The 22825-nt window shown below is 34.3% G+C and overlaps 1 protein-coding gene across 1 annotated transcript in view; it reads right to left on the reverse strand.

The window, feature by feature from the left end:
- The window catches only part of CSMD3 (CUB and Sushi multiple domains 3), an 831991-nt gene that overhangs the window by 133992 nt on the left and 675174 nt on the right, over nucleotides 1-22825 (reverse strand). Inside the window, 4 exon segments of the mRNA XM_006085310.3 lie at nucleotides 1730-1854; nucleotides 8522-8725; nucleotides 10295-10390; nucleotides 10892-11005. Of these exon segments, the coding sequence (XP_006085372.1) occupies nucleotides 1730-1854; nucleotides 8522-8725; nucleotides 10295-10390; nucleotides 10892-11005 (539 nt within the window).

Consider the following 22825-nt stretch of genomic DNA (forward strand, 5'->3'; position numbering starts at 1 on the left):
GCTGGCTTCCCTCGCAGGCCCCCCACCTCATAGTGACTGGTTGAGAGGTCGTTCCGGTCATTATACTTATGGTCCAGCCTTTTATTATATAGGATTTTCCATATGAACAACTGTAAACCTACTTTTGCCACACTTAGTATAGCATACAGCTTAGGTCAAAGGTTTAGGTTAGATATTTAAGTTTTGAAATCATCATTTATTCAGTCCTTTATTTAAAAAAATGTTTTGGGGGGTACATGGTACAATATACAGATCTTGTAACATAGAAACCTACACCTGACACCTATGACCACGTTGACCAATGTCACCCCAACACATTGCATTTAAAAAATGTTTTCTGATTGTCTATTGTGATTGAGTCCAAGGCATCAGCACATAAGGGCAGTAGGGGCCATAAACACAGACAAGGTGGCAGAGAGAGTGGTGTGAGGTGAGATGAACAAAGGCCATGGAAACTCCCACACATTTGAGGAGTTGAAGAGGAAGAGGAGGCCCTGTTCCTAGGTGTCCAAGCAGAAGCTATAGCTATAGAAAACAAAACAAAATCCAATCGAGCACTGGTACTATGGAAACTAAGAAAAGTGTTTTAAGAGTGAGGGGAAAATCTCAGGACAGAATGTTACCTGCAGAATAAACAGGAGGAGCAACACAACGGATTCAATGCGAGTCCTCAGTGATCACTGTGCAAGTGGCTCACTTAGAGCAGTGGGTGCTGAAGCCACATTGTAGGGACTAGAAGGAAAATGCCAGTGTTTTTATTATTTTAGGATGAGATAGGAATGGACAAGATGATGTTAATATAGAAGATGCTTTAGATTAATCTTCAGAGTTAGATGACATAGTAAATGTTTTTATGAAGATTCTAAAAGTATTATCTCATTTCAGATTCCCTGTTCCTAAATTTTTTCTTAAAATCCTTGTTAATTTTACCGCTAATAAGACAGGATTGATTGGTTATCTCCAATTTTATAAATTGGCCATAAAGTGGTAGCACAGTTAATCGGAATATAAGGTTAGATCCACAACCTTTTGATTTTTAATACCTTTAAAAAGACTGAACATATGTGTTTTATGTTTTCTCATTGGTTTTCTGACCTATTTAACTCCTGACACCTGTCAAGTAATTTTTTGAATTTTCTGAAATATTATAAAGGTAAAGCCAAAAATAGTAAATCTTTTGCTATTGCTCAGTGCATGCCTTAGAAATGGATATGGTTGCAATTTTGATCTGTAGCATAGGGGAGAAAGTCTGCTGGAAGGTTTCTTGAAAGTTGTCTTAACCACTGTAAAGGTACATAAGACAGAGACGTATGACTCTGGGCATTGGACAGTGCTATGCTGAGGGCTGTCCCAGCCATCTCAAGGCCATAAGAAAGGAAGCCCAAGAACTAAGCCAACAGGCTAAGGATGGCAGGGCAGGAGATGGAAAACACCTGGGTCAAGAATGATACAATGGAACCTTTAATATATATATAAAACACCACCTTGAATTACCTTACCCCAAGGTTACATATTCTGCAGAGCAATACATTTTTCTTATTGCTTTTGCCATTTTGCATTGTCCTTCTGTTACTTGTAGGTGAAAAAAATTAATAACAAGTACTTTTCTATTAAATTCAACCATGTCAGTCAAAAGGCTATACCTTTAGCAATAATGTATGTCCTGTCATCTCTGAAAAGATTAATTTCAAATACACAATGAGAAGAAGACATTTTTAAATATCCTTACTTGGATGCCGGCTCCCTCTGGCACTGTGATCTTCCATACACAATTCAGATTGTTGTCATAAGGCTCGGGGTAACCAGGAGACAAAATTGTCCCTTTGCGCTTAGTTAAAATTCCTCCACAAGGCACTAAAAAGTAAAGCAGTCCAGGTGAGGAAGTGAATTCTGACGCAGAAGATTGAAATAAGACTAAAGGTCAGACCTATTATCTTGGACAGATGCTAGACTTGCCAGTACAACCAAATCATGCTGTTTTTTTTAAAATTCACAAGAACAATATACAATAAATCTTCCTATATCACAAAAACTTGTAGAATTAATAGGACACATTAATGGATAACCTTACAATTCCATATCTAAAATCATATAATTAACTCAATAACAAGCATGCCATTTATAGTACATTACTAAAGAGTACATTGACACATTCACATTAAAAGATTTTCATATCTAGATACAAATTTTTTGAAGAATTATTTTATATTTGTTACCTTTCTCTTCATGCATCCTATGAGAGTAATAGCATCCTTTGAGGAGTGATGATGATAAGGATTATGTTACCATCATAACATTTATAAAGAGCTTACTATTTGCCAGGCACTCTTACAAGCACTTTATATATTTTACCTCATTAAAACCTCCCAACAATCCAATGAGGTAGGAGCACATATACTCCCCATTTTACAGCTGAGGACACTGAGTCAGGAAGAGATTAAATAACTTGTCCAACATCACACAGTTTATAAGAGAAAGAGCCTGGATTTGAATCCTGGTAGTTTGACTCCAAATTCTATGTTCGTCAGTGAAAGGAAGATACTCGGTATGACTGTGCCAGTCCGGTTGTTGCCAGAACAACCATTATATAAAAGAAGAAGTATATGGACCTGCTCTAAAGTTTTTTTTTTTTTAAAAAAAAGAGTTTCTATCAAAGGTATTAATTTTAAAGCAAAATTCTCATACAACTTGTAGTATCAGCTTGGTTCGGGGCATGTCCTAATTTACAATTTTAAATATAGTGTGATGTTGGGAATGTTCCTTAAACTCTCTGAAACTCAGGTTCCTTGTCTGTGAAATGGCAGTATAATTGTTTCCTGAAGGCTTTTGTGAAAATATAGCATGATAGTTTACATAAATAAGCTAGTATATTACTTAGAAGACAGAAAGAAGTCAATAAATCATATTTCCTTTTGCAACTATTATTATTTTTTAATGCTTTTGTTGATTTTTAGAAAGAGAGGAAGGGAGAGAGATGAGAGAGAGAGAGAGAGAGAGATGAGAGAGAGAGAGAGAGGCTGCTTCCTACATGCCCCCTATCTGGGGTCAAGTCCACAACGCTGGCATGTGCCCTGACTGGGAATCCAATCTTTGACCTTTTGATGCATGGGACAACTCTAAACCAACTGAGCAGGGTCCAACTATCATTATTTTAGTTACCAATAACATTGTTATCCTAGGGCAGTAGTTCTCAACCTTCCTAATGCTGTGACCCTTTAATACAGTTCCTCATGTTGTGGTGACCCCCAATCTCATTGTTACAAATTGAACATAATTAAAACACAGTGATTAATCACAAAAACAATATGTAATTATATATGTGTTTTCCGATGGTCTTAGGCGACCCCTGTGAAAGGGTCGTTCGACCCCCAAAGGGGTCGCAACCCACAGGTTGAGAACCACTGTCCTAGGGCATTTGTCCTAGTGTGGCTCTAATGGTGAGATATCAAAATATATCTTTTGTAATATGTTTTACAAAGTTAATAGTACAGTACAGTGACACTTCCAAAGTCAAATGCAAAAACCTAGGGTAATTACTCAAGAGAGTGCTGGCAAATTTTTTTTTTTTTAATAATGTTGGTGTTGATTTTAAATGAGATAATGCTTAATAGTGTGCTTCATACAAATGTTAATAATTGCTATTATATTTTACAACTTTTTCATGGATGGGTGGATGGATGAATCAATGAATCAATGAATGAGGGTTTAGATCCTGTATATATTTCTTCATCTAGTTCTTTCACATTATAAGCAAAGATGATATAGACAGGTGTTGTCATGGAGCCAATGCAAATAAAGTAGTTCTTTCAGAGTCTCTAAAGAACTTTGAAAAAAACAAACCCAGATAAGAGTAATGGAATAAGCAGCTGGTTAAAGACTCTTTGCCTAAGGCTAGTAAGTGGCAGGCTCAGGGACTTTTCAAAAGAGACCTCCACTACAAATACTTATGCCTAAGGCCATATATTGCAAGAGCTATTAGTGGCTGCAGGGGGTTATTTGAATCACAGAGGCTCAGAGAACTTCAGGTTTTATGAGACTAAAAAATTTAAGAAATCTGAAGCATACAAGGTCAAATTTGGAAGATGAAAACTCAGTCCTCAACATAGTTTTCAATTTTAAATTTGTTCCAACTCCAATGTTCTTATCAAAATATTACTGTACTGTATTGCAATTTACTGGAGAATGGCTTGATAGAACAGATTTGTATATGATTATTAAATTTTATTTACATACTGGTATTTAAATGTGTGTATCCCCTAACTTAGTACCTGACCATTTTAACTATAAGCACAGCTTGCATAACATGCCTAATGGGGCTGCTTTCCAGTCAACAATTTAATTCCAGTATGTCAGTTTAAGCAATATTATGGAAGATTTTATTGTGTTTTAATATGGTAGGAAAAAAAAGAAGTGTTGATAGCAGTAATACGAACTGTGAAACTAAAACAATACAATTGAGATGGAAATCATTAAACATATACAAAACTATTTTTTTTTCATTTCAATTGGATGCTCATTTGGCTTAAGTTGTTAACTGGAGCATTTATTGAACAGTAAAGGCTGAGAAAATACAATAATTATGCATAAATAAATTGTCAAATAGTATATCTAAACTATAAAGTATAGATAGAGAATTTTTTCTCTCTCAAAATAAAATTACACATACAATGTATAAATCTACTGTTTGTGTTTAATCTGTGTACTAGAGGCCCAGTGCATGAATTTGTGCATGGATGGGGTCCAGCTGGCCCACCCCAATCGGGGCTGATTGGGCCAGGCTGGCCAGGGGGAGGGGTCGCGGGTGGTTGGCGGGCCTCCTGGGGGGAGGGGACGCAGACGGTTGTCTGGCTTCCCCACCCCCTGGTCAAACTCCTGGTGGAGGAGGCAATTTGCATATTAGCCTTTTATTATATAGGATCTTTTCTAGGGATTCTCAAAGGAGCATGAATCTTAAGATGGTTTGTAAAGGTCTAAGCAAGCAAAGTGAGCAAGAACATCACCATGTGGTAAAAGGCTGAAATTAAAAGGCCTGGGCCCTGGGGGGATAAAAAGAGGGGGCATCTGTAATAATTTAAACAATAAATATAAATTGAAAACACACAAAACAAATGAAAAACAACCCATAGACCCTGGACTCAAGAAGTTGGCCAATTGTTCTGAGGAAACAGAGAGAAGCTAGGCAGATAGGGGCGAGACCACAGGAAGGGAAAACAGAACCAGGAATCCAGCAGGTGGAGTTACTAAGGCACCCCAACTAGGCAGGGAAGGAGGGGTGCATGCAAAAAGGCATAAACTTTTTAAAAGGACCAATCAGGAGCTAGCAAGGCTGTCTCCACCCCCAAACTAAAAGTGCTTCCTCTTGCTGCTCCCTTCTCCCCAGCACACAATGGGTTCCTCACCTTCCTGTGGTGGGGAGCACATGGTTTATGGCCATGTGGACCTCCACACATGGACTAATAGGTTTTAATTCCCATGGATACTCTTAATAAACTTTGGCTCCACTAACTGTTTTTTGTCCTTGACTTCATTCTTTGACTTCACAAGACAGTGAACTCAGACTCAACATCCCATATTTTGGTTTTAGTTTGACCTCAACAAAAATTCAGGAAATAACAGTTCTTTGTTAAAAATCCAATCATTAAACTAATGTGTAGTGAACACTAATTATGTGCCAGACAGATCCTCTCTCAGTTGAGTAGAAAAACAATATAGCGGCAAGGGAAAGGTCAAGAGTATTAAACAAAATTTAAAAACTATATAATATAGTGAGTTGTTGCTGTAAAAAAAAAGCAGGCTAAGGACGAAGAGAACAAACAGAGGATGGACAGCAGAATATTATTTTAACTAGGATATCCAAGGAAAATAACGACGTAATTCAGTAAAACCAAAAAAATCTCAAGGATGCATGTACCAAGGAAAAGAAATACAAAGTTCAAATGCCTTGAGAATGTCCATATTTCATCCATTAACAGATACTGAAAATGAACACAAATTATAGCTAATACTTTAATATCAATCTATGATAACTCTGTACTCAACTCATATTTGAATCTTTAAGACATAAGCTTTTTATTTTTTGAATATTTTAAGACAACAAATTTCAGTCAGAATATTTGAATCCAAAAATATTTATAGTTAAAAAATAGAAATGCAAAGTATATCTTCACTTATGAAAGGTGAGCAGTTGGACCAAATGGTAAAACCTAAACTGAGCCATCATCTAACTGTCATTTGGAATCATCGCCTTTCTATTTCTTGTCTCACACAGGTCCCGTATGTCCTTCTGTTAGTATTCAGTTTTCTATAGGGTGAAACATTTTTTAAGTGGTATAAGGTAATATGTCCTTTTCATGTGATCTTGGCAGGAAATAGAAATCATCGGATACAATTTCTATCTCTAGGTATGTACTTTCAAACCAATGAAAATTGAAAAGTGGTCTGTTCTATGTTTAAAGACGCTCCATAGATGCAGTGGCAAGTTTCAAAAAAAGCCCAGGGACCTACAAAGAGATGGGTTTTTGACAGAGAGATTGTAATGGTTCCTCAGTATGTTATCTGTTGACCTTAATGTAGAAACTGTGACTGAAACCATCTAGACAGAGGACAGTACATTAGCATTTACTCCTAAATTTGAATATCAGCCATAGATTTGCATAATCTTTCCTGACTGGTAGAAGCACCTTGCTGAGATGAATCCAATATTGAATGCTATAAAAAAAGTTATTCAATGATGTAAAAAAAAAATTCCTTTTATTAACATGGAATTTTACTTCTGATGGCAAAATGGATATGTTTGACATACAAAAAGGCTTTATAATAATCATATAGGAGTTTTACTCTAAACAAAAATAGTTTATGTTTTAAAAATTTAGAATTTTTATTCTCTACCTTCACCTTCCAAAATATTGTTTTATTTCATTTTTCTTTCCTCTTCCTAAAATATTCTTTCATTTTCTTTTTTTCCTTTTTCTTTCATATCAGCGCATTTCTCCCCTCTATCTTCTTCTTTTTCTTTCTACTCCTATCTCATCATCATATCTTTGTGCATAAAAGAAATTTCCTTGGATAATGTAATGTTTAAATTTTGCAGGGTTAGAAAAACACAGAGTACAAACCATTAGTTAAATATATATTTTCAAGGCCAATTAGAATTGTAGTGATTGTTATTGTAATTTTAACTTTATTTTTAACCCTTGCAAGCAATAAAAACAAACCAAATATGATTATATGCATATTTTTAAAATCTCTCCTTTTTAACTATTTGTTCTTGAATGCAGCAACTGATGGAAAGAAATTTCTGTCTCTCTAAATAGCTTATTGTAATAAATAATCATTATAATTCTAAAAAAATTGTCATGGTATTTCCTCTAAAATATTTATAGTTAAAAATAAAAATGCAAAGTATATTTTTACTTATGTAAAATTTTCTTAAAAATTTTAAGTGTAAAGGAAAATATTATATTCACGGAATGCTAAATTAGTAGAATTGGAAAGAATGACACAGATACCATGCTTCAGCCCTTTCCAAGATGCAAAATCTTCTGTGAAACATAAATTTTAAATATCATAACTTTAAAGTGTTATTAAATCAACCTATCAACAAATAAAAATCAATAATATCAAATACTTTATCAACACAGCATATAAATTCTATATTTCAGATCTCATAGCTTTAGAATCTCCTGATTCTATGGTGGAGGATTTGGCAACAACAAAAGCAACTTAATTTTAGAATGCATGCTAGGTTCCAAGAACTCTGCCAAGGCTTTAAATCATCTAATAGCCACAATAAACCTAAGGAAAGTCCTCTTTTTTTTTTTATTTTTATCCATATAGGAATCGAGAATCAGGTTATGTAAATTTTCCAGGATTATGTAGTAACTCACTGCTCTTCAGTGTCACAATAAAAGCCTAGACTATTACCCAAGACTTAATTAACCCTATTCTGAGAACCTACTATACTTCCCAGCTGTTAGGATTTTTTTCAATTTTACATGATTCTTTACAACTTTACCCCATTAATTAGGACATTAGCATAAGTATACAAACAGATCTGTTAAAGAGTAACTCACAGCATTACATTTCAGTACCTATACCACATATGTAGGTACTTTAATAAGCTCCTGTGATCTTTAAAAGACATGCAAATTCTTTACATATTGGCATAGAATTCTTTAAATAAACTTTTAAAAATGAAAAAATAATATTTATTTCAATAATCCCTTATTAGGAGCATTCAAATTCTATTATTGGAAATATGATGTACATTTTATCCATATAAATCAATAAGTGAGGAAACTTTCCAGCTAATTCAAAACAAACTATTTTTCATTGATTGTAGCATACCCCAATTGCATCAAATATCCACTCTAACTTGCAAATTTAGGTACATTATAACCAATAAATAATTAAAAATCAATGTATAACTATAAGATCTGAAATAGAAATACTAAAAGATGCAAGATAGCTAATTTTGATATAAAGTATGTACAGTGACAAAGCATAGAAATTTACTACTCACCAATACAGGTGGGTAAGGAATCATTCCACTGGGCCAAAGAATTGGGCACTGTATCACACCTAATTGCAATGGATCCATGGAGAATATATCCTGGATTGCATTCAAAAAGAACCAATGAACCAACAGCAAATTCATTGCCAATCCTTCTTCCGAATCTTGGTTCAGGCACAGAACTGCACTGTGTAGAACTTGTTCTAGGAACAGCTGCATACAAACAATTATTGATTTTAACTTCATATTAAATACATACTTAAAAATGTAGCTTTTTAAGAAGATTTCAAAGAAATCTCCACTTTTTATCAAAACTTCAATTAAAAATTTGAATACATTTCTAAAAGTTTTAAAATTAATACAGAATACAATACAACTTAAAATGAATATTGTCATCAAGATCTTTTAGTTAAAAATATTTTGCTTCATTCCTTTAAACATCAACTAAAGTATTTTTCTATTTTTTGTTTTACCAAACTCTTATTAATATAGCAAAGTAGTATGAGTTATATATTTCAATTTTTGGGGTGATCACTGAATGATATATTTTTCTTTTTAAACTGGTATACCGAGGTCCAAAAATACATGCCAGATTACATGAAGTAATGTCACAATTTTTTTCAGTAGTTGTTTCTTAAAAACATAGGTTTGAAAAAGAAAACACAACACTTTATTAATTTCATAGCATGTTTATAAACGTAGTGCTCAAAACATGTTTGTTATTGATGAATACTATAACTACATTCAGACTAAGCAGAAGTCAGACAGATTAACAACAATAGAAGTTTATCTTTTAGTAATCGTACAACATCAAATGTGAAATTGCTCTTAGAATTATTATGTCCTTTAATTGTGAGGGTGTTTTGTTTTGTTTTATTTTTTTGGTTTAGTAAAATAGAATGATAACAGGATGTTTTTTCTTTTTAAAACACATACAGATGGGATTACAGAGTTTGACAACAGCCCAAAAAATGATATGATGAAATCCAAATAGATTGATTCCTTTTATGTGATTAAAGTAAAAGTAATTCAACTTTTAATAGTGCCTTTAAAATTCATAATACCCCACATTGTTTACACAGGGAATACTATTAAAAATAAGATAGTGTAATATAACCAATATTATAAATGGACTAAGAGGGCTTAATAAAAATATCAAATCACAAATGATTATAATTTTTAAGAAAGTTCAAGATACATTTGAGAATACTACATGATCACATATAACTAAAACAAAATATTTCAAATAACTCAATTTAGGTTAATGATAATATAGAAAATTGTCCATAAAAGGTGAGAAAAACTGTGTAAACCGATGTTCAATTGCACAAAAATATTTAGTAGCCATGAAGAACATTTGAATTTTCCTGAGAATGAGAAACTAAAATGTTTGAATGAAGTGATGAGTTCCTTGGCATATCTAAGTACATCAGCACAGAATTTTGTACAATTCAATTTAGAGATCTAGACTATGAGCAAAATAGATTATGCAGAAACTAAAGAATTATCAGAAAAAAATAAGTGTTTTGAAAACAATATGTTGGAAGAAAGGAAAATCATACTATTAACTTGAGAATGATAATGAAAGCAAAAGGTATTTTTTTACTTTGGTCAAGGTAATAGTGCTATAGTGATGGGGAAGGAACAGAGAAAAACTGTTAAAATAAAACAACTTTTATCTCTCCTATATGATTATGAGGATCTGATCGTTCAATAACTCTGAACACAGCATGGAAACCGAAATCATTCCTTAGTGTGTTTCTAGGCTACCGGGTCACTTACCTTGATAAACAAAGTGAAATCCCTTAGCTGTTATTGGTCCAACTGAAGTAAATCGAATTGTGATCTGATTACCTGAACTCAGTGGAAGTGATTCTCCTACTCAACAAAACAAACACTAAGATATCATAAATAATTTCATTCAGTAAACCTAACAAATTATATTTACACTGTCATTTGAAAATGTGAATCTATGTTCTATCAAATTACGTCAATATATCCTACCACTGACAATATATTTTCAATGGGTTCAGTGTTAATTGTAACTTTTTACTGGCAGGCTTTCATTACATTTTGAAACATATCGCCTCATTCTTTAAAGAATCCTTAAATATTTTATATTACAATAAACACCAGAAACTAAGAGACTAAATATTATATTTACTTGATTACAATCCCAGCAAATGGTTGTATTTGTCTCAAGCATTTGATTTACTATTAATTGTGTTTCTATTTTTTTAAAAAGAAATAACGAGTAATTCTAGTTCCAGTTTACTTTATCTCTAATATGGATGACATAAATCTCAACTTTCACTACAATATCAATCAAAGTCAGTCTTTAATCAATAACTGATGCATGGCAGTGCTATTAAAGGATACCTGAATGGGATCCTGAGAGGGAAGATAACAGAGAAGATTGCTGAGTTGGCCCATCATACACCTCAACAACATCGTGGAGTGATGTCTGGAAAAATACAAACTGGCCAAACACCACTGATCAACAGGAACCAGGAGAAGCAAACAAATCACCAACCATCCAAAAACAAAAAACAAACAAAAAAAAATAGAAAGAGGAGGAGAGAGAGAACAAAGTATTACAATATAATAGTCATCTTTCTTCTACCTTTAACAAAAGGATAGGTGCCAATTGATTGATATGCCTGACACATTTATTTCAGGTCATAAAAGTAATGACCATGGCCTAAAAGCAATAAGGTTTTAGGAAGGTTATTTAAAAAATAAATAAATGGAATGTGTATAACATTTAATTTAGATCAGAAACCATACGGTTGGTGATTAATGCTTTATAAAAACTAATTTTTTAAAATTTTCCCATTGGTATTTTGATTTTTATCACTTTGTGACTCTCTTCTCTTTTTCTAATTTTTTTTTCTCCTCTTTTATGTGAGATAGACAAAGTTTTAATTTGGGGAAACTTTTTTGCATATCGCTTTTAAAATACTATCCCATTAAGTTTCACGGAAAAATATCAGTAAGATACGTTTCAGGTATAGTGTTTGATCCACATTTATTGTTAAACTTCTGCCAAAGTAAATAAATTCTATTTATTATGCCTTAGTAATTGAGATATTATACAATTTTCTAAAGTGGTTGCATTTTCATGGTAAGTACAGATCTGAAGTACTTACCAAAGGAGCTTTATAAGTGTCTTTTTTAAACTTAATTTCATACTTTTTCTTAAATTCTATACTAACTTCATGTGCAGAAACTACCCAAACTATAACTTCAAATATCCTGTTCCAGAAGAGAAATCAGCTTGTATTTTGTGTTTTTTTTTTTAAAAAAAAGGATAATAAAATTTATTCGTAAAACATTGCTTAGGTAGAAATACTGTGGGGTTGAAAAGAGCATGATTTTTCTTAAAAGTTTGATAATGTAAAAGCAAGGTAACTTTTAATGAATTCAAGATCACATTACTGTAATTAAACTATATGGTGTAATATATATATATATATGTATATGTTATAAAGTTCTTCATATTTTACACCTTAAATCAAGGTTATGGTCCTCCTGTGGTGGTTCTATGAAAACAGGCTACTTCATTGGAAGCATGCTGAGTTTTGCATATGAACAGAACACACACACAAATACTGTATACAAAGCTATCCTTATTTTATTTTATTTTTGGGCCTGCTAAAATAAGCTGGTAATCTCAGTCCACTTCTTTGTGGGGTAAAAGAAGATGAACAGTTTCTGAACACTGAAGTGCTAAATTTCATAAATAATCCTTCTTAAGCCATTTCCTAGAAGTCATGAAAGCAAATTTATATTTCTACCTAATCATATATATGTAGTCAATTATGTTAATAGTTTGCAAGTCATATAAAACATTGTCAGTTCAGACCTTTTTAAAATATCCATATTTTGGTCTACCAAATCCAAGCTCTTTCAAAAATACTCCAAAAGTTATTAACACAGTTTTTGTTTTCTTTTTTTCCATTTGTTTAGATTGGTGTTTGGATGATCTGCTTTCAAATGTGTCTTTAAAAGTTTCTATTATAATTGCAGACATTGCCACTGTCTTTCCATATGCAGGGACTACCACAGGGACTTCGCTAAATCAAGTAGACTGTGCAACAAAGCCCTTGACAGATAACATTCTTTCTTTACATCTTTTTGGAAGTCATTAGAAAAAAAATTAAGGTTCAACATCTTTACTCTTTATACCTAAATATCTCAACGTTCCATTAGGAAGAATGTCCAATTTCCAAGCAAACTGCTACATTTACAAACAACATCTAAAACAACCAAACTACACAGTGATCCAAGAGCTTTTTCTAAGGAAAAACAAAAAACAAGCACAAAATATCCTTCTTTTTACTTTTGTAGGCTCTTGTTCTCAATTGTTATTTCTCTACCAATACACCAGAGTTTTGTACCACCTGTAAATTGAGTATGTAGACCCAGCATGTCAAACTCGCAGCCCACGGGCCACATGCCTTGTTTATTTGGCCCGTGTTAGCCTTTGAGTTTGACATGCTTGTTGTAGACTATAATATTTAACAATATAGCAATTAACGCCATTTATTTGTATTACTAGAGGCTCAATGCACAAAATTCATGCAAGGGTAGGCTTTCCTTCCTCCAGCTGCCAATACCAGCTTTCCTCCGGCTATCAGCACCTGGGACCCGGGCTTCCCTCTGGCTGCTGGAACCCGGGACATGCAGGCTTCCCTCTGGCTGCCAACACCCAGGACCTGGGCTTCCCTCCAGCTGCTGGCAGCTGGGCTTCCACCAGCTGCTGTGTCATTTGTTTTCTCTTATCCCCAACCTAGGAGTGCTTTAGAGCAACTCTCAAGTCATATCCTTTTCCCATAAATGCTTATCTCTAATAGATAAGGACTTAAAAAATAAGCACAGTGAAGTTACCATATCTAAAAAAACAAACAGATAAAAAAAAACCACACAAAAAAACTAACAATGTCTTTCTATCATTTAATAACCATTTCTTGATTGCATTTCCAGATTTTTCTCCCCAGAAAGGTATTTTTAGAGTTGCTTTGATCAAATCAGGATCCAAACAAAGTTCATACATTTCATTTGGTTGCTATGTCACTAAAGACTTCTAATGTATAGAATCCCTAACCCCCATCTTATTTTTAATATCATATACTTGTGGGAAAATATGGGCCTTTTAAAGTTAGGGGAACTATAATAAGAAACAACTCAACTAATTGAAATTTTACTACCATCTAGTTTTTGTTGACAGTTAATTTTATGAAGTTACTACTATACAGCAAGTAATTTTCTCTTGAGGTGAGAGGGCTGCTATGCGGTCATGGTTCCTAATCCCCTTAAGCCCCACTTCAATCAGAGCAGTGTAATTTCCCACTGTTTCATTTATAGGACTTTCGCATACAATTCAGCATTAAGCCTGGGTTCAAATTCTTGCTTCCACCATATTCTTAACTATCTTCTGTATATTGCCTCCTACACATGTCACATTTTTTCTGTAGGCACAGCACCACGGAACCCTCAACTCCCCAAGTTCTACGGCCTAAGAGCTCTTTAATTGGCAGACTTTATATCTATTTTAGGATGGCAGATGAAGGGGTTTATCACAGGACAACATTTTTTAAAAGTTTCTCAATAAAATATTACCAGGCATCTCTTTGATTTGGGCTCCAGTCTCACCATATTGAGAATCACATTTGTACATTTTCATAAGAGAAGAAATTCCAAAGCTACTTATTCTTAATATAGATGCAATTCTACTACGCTCTGAGATTTAGTTCCCTGAACCCATGTTTGTTAGAAATGTGAGAGAATTTGCTGGTGCTAGAAATTTAGAAAATCGAATACCTCGTAATTCATTTATTTACTACATAAATAAAAATTATATTTGAAAAATCCCAAAATTATAATGCTAACTAGTTACCATTCATTGAACTGTTACTCGGTATAAGGATGCACACTAAGCTCTATATATATCAGCTGGATTGATCCTTAAAACATCTCCATTTTAAATATGAAACATACTGAAACCAGTAAGGCAAAAAAAAAAACTATCAAAAATTACAAAATCGGGAGGGGAAGAGATAAAATTTGAATTCATGCAATCTGATTTATCATGAACCTGGTCTCTTAACCATTACCCTATGGAGCATACATGGAAGGATCTTAAGATTTTAAAATGCACACTCTCATGGAAACAGTATACAAATGATAGGTGCCCAGATGAACTCACAAAATCAATGTGACCTGAAATCAGTGTAATTCATGAAAACAACAGAATGTTTTAACTGGACAAGAAATTTCACTATCATCTGGTTCAATTACTTGTTCTAGAAATGAGATAACTGAGGCTCAAAAAGGTTGAATAATTGATTTGTAACATCAATCCCATAGGAAGGTGCATTCTAAGCTCCAACTAGAATAGCAAGAAACATACCCCAGCAGGATTTGGAATTCACTGGGAGAAGAGAGTTTAAAGCCCCTGACACACATGCAAACATTGCTTAGTCTTATTTTGCCTGAACTGTTACACTCAAATATGTCTAAGTTGATCACTAAGGTAGAGAAATGGGAAAAAAGTGAAGTCTTTACACTCAACTGCCGTATGTTCATATGTGTAACCTTAGAATGACTGCTCCCTTGTTCTTAATTTAAATTAACACTTTACTTTTGAGGTCCCATTCAATTTTTTTCTGCCTTATTTTCATCAGATTGTGTCTATCCCCACCCCTCACCCCACCTTCAGAGGGTGAAAGCCCTAGGAAGTATTCTGTGATGAAGTATTTAAGTTCCTTGTGTTGTCTAGATATGTCAGAAGCTGTGAGGTGTAAAATAATTTTAAATAATCTAAATTACTTAATAAGCTATAATTCCAATGGAAATAGCTTATATTATATAGTATAGAAGCATTTTACTTACATTTGCAAAATGTATTCATAGAATTGTATAGAGCATTTAGCTGTTAACAGAAGCTGTGTGAAAAATGTGTTTTGGATGGTCTTCAATGGAAAAAATGGTTGCAAATTAATCATTATGGCTCTTAAAGCAGAGGAAGTTAAAATAGCATCACCTTCACTCCTCCCAACTTACATGTAAGAAGAGTTAACTGTTTAAAGCCCTGATCAATGGTACAAATAGAAAAATGGGTTTCAAAAAAACAACTCATCTATTTAATAATTTGATTCTAGTTATCATAACAAAGATAAGAATAATTAATGTTGCTGAAACCGGTTTGGCTCAGTGGATAGAGCGTCGGCCTGTGGACTGAAGGGTCCCAGGTTCAATTCTGGTCAAGGGCATGTACCTGGGTTGCGGGCACATCCCCAGTAGGGGGCGTGCAGGAGGCAGCTGAATCGATATTTCTCTCTCATCGATGTTTCTGACTATCTCTCTTCCTTCCTCTCTGTTAAAAATCAATAAAATATATTTTTTTAAAAAAGAATAATTAATGTTTTAACTAAATATTTTAAAATTAATTTATAATCACATTATAATTATTAGTTAAGACCCTATATATAAGGAAACAGTTATATGTGCATGTGACTAACTTGTATTATGTGTTATTAAATGGTTTACTAAGTTATAGTAACCAGCTTCAAAACACAAATAGAACACTTTTTTTTTTTTCTTCAGTGAAATCTTTTTAGTGAAGCTTTTGTTAGGACTCCCACTGGAAAGCAAGGATATAATATGTAATTCCTTAAAGTTGTTCAACTTCCCACAATCATGTCTGACCTTGATACAAATTACCATCACAGAAGTTTTGCTTCTTTTCACATCTCCATTCTTCTATTTCTTTTTCTCTTTTATTTAATAGGAATTCTATTGTTTAAATATTCTTATAAAACAGTTTTTCAGAATAAGTAACTACATTTTATTTCTTAATTGTTAGTTGTTTTATATTTATTATAGTTAAATAATGCTGGGCCCTAATTAGCAGTAACTATTAAGCAAAGAGAGTACTTCAAAATGGGACTCATATAATTTATTTGATATAATATTTCAAAATAAATAAGACACCCTGCAAGCCATTGGATAGCATGTTGTAAAAGGGTCACATGTAACTTACAAGTAAATTTTGAAAATCAGAACTATAAGAAATCTTACAGTAAATTATATTTTTTTACATTTTTTATATTTTTTTACATTTTTTCATGTTTAGAGATGATGGATATTGTGTATTAAATAATATTCTAACTTCAATTTATGAGCTCCAAATATTCTTTCAGGTTAATTTGGACATAATTTATGGATTAGATAATGTATTTAAATTCAGCAGAGGGTGAGGAGAGGCCTCGAGAAAAAAATCCAAAGGAAGCCGATTGCCACTCTTGTGACTATGTTTGCTGCCCTTGCTTATGGTGCCAGGAGTTTGATGCATATGTGTATTGTCTCAGGGTTTACTAATGAGGATTTGATCAGTGTTATTCTCCCCATTTTGAGGATGGGGAAACTGAGGCCTGAAGGCCACCTCAAGGGACACTTGTGCAGCTGAGATTCACACCCAGGACCTCTTGAACTAGCACCCACTTTTAACCACTGTAGTAAACAATGGCATATCAAACATACTGGACACTCAGTATGAATCATTTTTGTCATCCCTCATATGTTACAACTATTTTCACCAATAATCAGAAAATAAGCAAATAATAATGGCCAGAAAAGAAATATAGACAGTGCAAAATGTTCCTAGATGGAACTGAACTGTGTTCTATAGATAATGGTTATAATATGTATAATATGATATGCATAATTATATAATTACTAGTGACCCGGTGCATGGATTTATGCACATGGAAAGAAAATTAATTAGAAGGTGGCCAGTGGGGCAGGACTTGGCAAGATGGGCTGGACATGTCCTGGAGCTGACCTCCCACGGTCCCTCCCCAGCAGACATACTTGGGGTAGCGCTGTGGCTCAAAAGGCATCTGAGGAGTGAGCGGGGTCCCTCCAGCAGGTGGGGTCCCTCAGCCTGGCCTGCGGGGATCAGGCCAAAACCGGCTTTCCAACATCCCCCAAGGGGTCCCGGAGTGTGAGAGGGCACTCTGCAAAGTTGCTGTCGTACAGGGTGTAGAAGGCAAATGCAAGTGTGCAATAAACCAATTTGAGGCCAACATTACCCCAGCAAAACATAACCCACAGGTGACAGTGGAATCCTGCAGCCCCGCAAGGACTTGGGCTCCCTCCTCTCTGGTTTTGGGGTGCGTTACTCGAGAATGACTACTGCCAAGTCACTGCAGCTCGGCAGCTCCTGCGTTGAGCGTCTGCCTCCTGTGGTCAGTGCGCGTTATAGCAACTGGTCAGATGGAGAGAGGGACACTTAGCATATTAACCTTTTATATATATAGATATTATAGTAGTAATAATTTCAAATTAAGAAAATAAATGTTATGATGCAAAAAGGAAAGATGTAATGAAGTAACAATTTAAAAATTATTTCTATTAAACTTATGACATTGGTTGATAGGATCATTATAGGTTTCAAGTATACAGGGTAACATTTTAATTATATAAATGTAATTTTGAAAAATATGAGGAAACAAATTTTTACTGATGTTTGGACTACATTTCACTCTTAAGTCTTAAACAGAAGTAAAAAATCCAAGTGTCTATATAGGATGGCTTAACTAAAACAAATCAAATTCAGTTTCTTTGCTTTTCAATCACTGCTCTGTCATGTTGATACTATTTAAATGAAGGAATATGTAGGACAATGGGGCAGGAGACCTGAACCAAAGTGAGCTGGAGTGATCCCAAATCATTAAAAACTTACTTTAAAAAAGGATTGTGTTTGCTTAATTCTAGTGAGTCAAAGGCAAAAAATAAAAATAATAAAGTAAATAAAAATAGCATGGCCTTTGTCAATTTTCTCAGTGGTTAGAGTGTCAGTCCGTGGACTTAAGGGTTGTGGGTTTGATTCCTGTCAAGGGCATATACCTCAGTTGCTGGCTGGATCCCTGGCTGGTTGGTCTGCATGTGCAGGAGGCAACCAATTGCTGTGTCTCTCTCACATCAATGTTTCTCTCTTTCTGTCTCTCCCCATCCCTTCCACTCTCTCTAAATACCAATGGGTGAAAAAAATCTTCTGGTGAAAATTTAACAAAAACAAAAAAAATAATAAAATAGCACAATTAGGTTGTGTGTGGGTGTGGATATAGGCAAAATGTTAAAAAAATTAATTACATTCCACATATTGTATTGATTGTGAACTTTCTGTAATATTTTTGAAACAATTCTTTGAATCAAATAAACTAACAGAATCACGTGTCCAGTTTATTTTTTTTAATTTTATAGGTAAAAGGCTAATGAGACTGAATTATTCAGATCAATGAGTGATTCCTGGTACTCTGTGACTCCTTTGTCCTGGACATTCTCACCAACTTCTCCGAGTTGTGTATCTAGACCCTCTGTCTCATGTCTAGTCACCTCTGAAGACTCAGCTCAGAGAAGCTGTCACTGAGTCTCACTACCATTACCTCAGCATGTATTGGATTAAGAGCTGCTTAAATATCCCCTGCTTATTCTGGTCATATAAATTATCACATTATTTTGAAATTTTGGTTTAAATGTCTTTTTCCTCCATTATTTGAGATTACTTGTTTATCCCAGTAACTACTTCCCTGGCATTCATCACATATTTGTGAGATGAATATAGAAACTTCAATTATGTAAAAAAAAGGAATAAAAAACCCCGAGAAAATGTTTTCACTCTTTTCAGGTACTCATGGTACCTTGCAATCATTTCAAATACCGGGTGTTAAAAAAGATTGTGTCAGCACGGCACTCTCTTTTTCTTTCCTTGTTTTGTATTACAAACAATCAATTTATTTAAGCAATTATCAATCATATCTGACAGAGCTTCCTTAAATATAAATTGAGTTGTCATAAGTTGCTTAAAAAGGATAACAAAAATAAGGGTATTTCGTTCAGTTCACTTGAGATTGATGGCCTAGTATTCATTTAAGGAGGTAAGACAGAATGCTACTAGTAAAATAAAAACAAGCTCCCTGTCCCTCTGCCAAATCTCTCCTAACCTGAGAAAAGTCATGTGCCTGGTACCAGAACCATTTTATGATGTTCATGATGACCTATTCTGTATTTCTGCTGGCCCCCAGGCACAGGGTCTGCCCCCAGAGCGGCTTCCTTCGGAGCGCCTCATATATAGGAGCACAGAAGTCGTTACTTTTCTATCTTCTAAATGTGTCTTGATTCTAAGCCAACCACCTGTTCTCCTCTCCATTCCCATTACTACATCCTCAGTTCTTTAACCTTCTCCGTGATGTCCCTGGGTACAAATCTGGAGCAACCCTGCTTCATTCTCCACACCTTTATGGAAGTAATTAATCTAAAATGCAAATCAGATCATATTACTTCCCTACATAAGGCAGTTGTGCTGTGGAATTGAGCAGATGGGCTACATGAATAGTTTGATATTTTCATTTGCTTTTCCCCCCAACTGTTTCCTTGGCATTTAATTTCTAAAGTTTATCTAGATCCCTGTCCACCACTACCATGACTACTGTTAAGAAAAATACTCATGGACACTTTTTCACTTTCTGATATAAACCCTAGATCATTAAGCCATGTTAGTATTTTGTTAATACTTATTACTTAAACAATTGCAACTGCTTTTCAATTATTAAACTCTTGATATATAATCAAATCTTTGGAAAAGGGATCTGGAAGTACTAAAAGCCAAGGTAAAATCAGAGTATTAAGAATTTAAGTAGCCGAAACTGGTTTGGCTCAGTGGATAGAGCGTCGGCCTGTGGACTGAAAGGTCCCAGGTTCGATTCCGGTCAAGGGCATGTACCTGGGTTGCGGGCACATCCCCAGTAGGAGATGTGCAGGAGGCAGCTGATCGATGTTTCTCCTCATCGATGTTTCTAACTCTCTATCCCTCTCCCTTCCTCTCTGTAAAAAATCAATAAAATATATTAAAAAAAAAAGAATTTAAGTATACATGAACATTGTTCTCAAAACAGAGACATAATATAATTTCACCATAAAAGTAAAAACTTGGATATATCAAGCAACCAAGTAGAGATTTAATCTTAGGAAAAAGAAAGGGGTGAAATGAACGTGGAAACTTGGCTTGAAGTTTATGAACAGATTAGAAGGTTGATATCCAATTATTCAACACATATGTATTGAGTACTGAGAATGTATAAATATATTCTTGGAGCTGAAAATATACAGTCCTTGCCCTCAAGGATCTCACATGCTAGTGGAGGAGACAACATATTAACCTTTACTTACCACCCTGTATGGCAAATTCAGTGGTGAAAAATCAGCGTTCTGTTCATGCTACTCCTTGCTTGGAATGCCTTCTCACTTTCCCTCCACCTGTATGACATGTGCCACTTTCCCAACAGAAAACAAGGCTCATCTTTTCCATTAATCCTCTCTGAATTCCCATCGTCCAACTCCACATATTTTTAACCCACGTGAACTCCTAAATATTACTATCTCCACCACCCATTCCGCACATGTTACTGTTAGTTCTTACTTAAAAGGAATCCATGTTGCACGAAGCATTGGGGACACAAGTCTTCAAAAGATAGGCACAGTTCCAGGTCTCACAGAACTGACAGTCTAGCATAGGAGAAAGTCATTAAGTGCTGGATTTTAAGTATATCAAATGAGTACTATGACCCCAGTGTGTGATAGGATAACATGAAGGTACTACAATATTTCTGCATTACTAGTATGAAAAGATAAGAGAATGGCTTCCTATAGAGCCTCCAACATAGATTTCTTCTTAGGAAGAAACTTTCAAAATGAACTGTTTTAATTACAAAAAGAACTGTGGAAGCCAAATTTAAAACCCGATTGAACTTTACTGATATATATATTATTGAAAAAAAATATATATATATTCAATAATTGAAAACACTTATGACCAAAATACCCAAAGTTAAAAACTCATTTATAAATATGAAAGTATACAATCTTTGCTGAAATATGTCACCAGGGATTTTACCTCTTTTTTATAAAATATAGAAAGTTTAGAAATTATCAGTAATTTGTCACTAAACAATATTCACTGAGAAGTCACTATCCTGTGACCTTTATAGAGATATAACAAATATGAGGTCACTTTTTCTGTATTTCAGCAACAGGTGTAGATTTTAAAAGCTGTGTGATACCCTGAGTAGTTTAAAACAATGTAAGTTAACAATACAATTCTAAATAACAGTCATGCATTTCTAATGTCAATCATTTTTTGCAACTGAGGCCAGTGTCTTTATATATCCCTAATATTTTTTTGCATAAAATCTTCTTACAAATTCCTTTTGGAATGTCTGTAAGTTTTGCCCATATGTCTGAGGCAGGGAGAAGAGTAAATAGAAGTTTACCAAATGGGAGTACTTATACTATATGCATCATATCAGGAAGCTTTTAAAAGTACTTTTCCAACTTCAATTCCCTATTTCTCCCCTCATTACTTGCTTCTCCAAACTGCAAACAAATCAAAAATCAGTCATAAATGAGTGTATTCAATAGAAAAGTGACAGAGGCCAGATTAAATAGGAAAAGAGAAATCAGTTATCACCAACCCCCATCACCTCCATCTATAACTCTTCCTAAGATAAGTACACTGTCCTGTAAAAGAATGTAACATGATTAAATTAATTGCTTTATGTAATCATTTATATTAATAACTATCTATGGCTGGTGCTCAGGGTCAGCTTGAAGCATATGGGTATCCTCAGCCTACTTCCTGAGATTAAAAAAATATTGGCTTTTAAGTAATTAAAATAGTATTCATTTTTATGTTCAAAACATGGAGTTTATAAACCATTACTTATGAACCAGAAAATAAATATCTTAGGAGACATAACATGTTCACGTAAATCACCTGGTGAGCAACCTTATGTCCAGCATTAAGTTTCAGAATTTCAATGAATGGTAACTGCAGATTTTGTATAATACTTGGTTTACTAATCTGGAGATCGAAGGTACAAATTATAAGATATAATATGAATCTTACAATAGCCTGTCCCAGATGTACTCAAGAGAGATAGGGCAACAGAGGGGAACAAGGGATTTGATTTAGTTTTTAGGGAAGTGTGTGTGTGTGAGAGAGAGTGTGAAAGAGAGAGAGAGAGAGAGAAAGAGAGAGAGAAGATAAAGATTTACACTTGCAGTAATTAGGTAAGGATTCTGGATGGGGATGGGATCAATTTTATTTCTGTGGATTGATGCCTTAGTTTTTTCAGTCCCCAAATCAGGCTCTGAAGGTAATTAAACCCTCACAGATATTAAGGCTAATAAACCTCATTAGAATATAGGTATCTAATAACAGAAAGAGAAGTAAAAGTGAAAGAAGGCTGC

The sequence above is a fragment of the Myotis lucifugus genome, unplaced genomic scaffold, assembly GCF_000147115.1.
Source record: "Myotis lucifugus unplaced genomic scaffold, Myoluc2.0 scaffold_17, whole genome shotgun sequence".
In the NCBI taxonomy this organism is placed as follows: Eukaryota; Metazoa; Chordata; class Mammalia; order Chiroptera; family Vespertilionidae; genus Myotis; species Myotis lucifugus.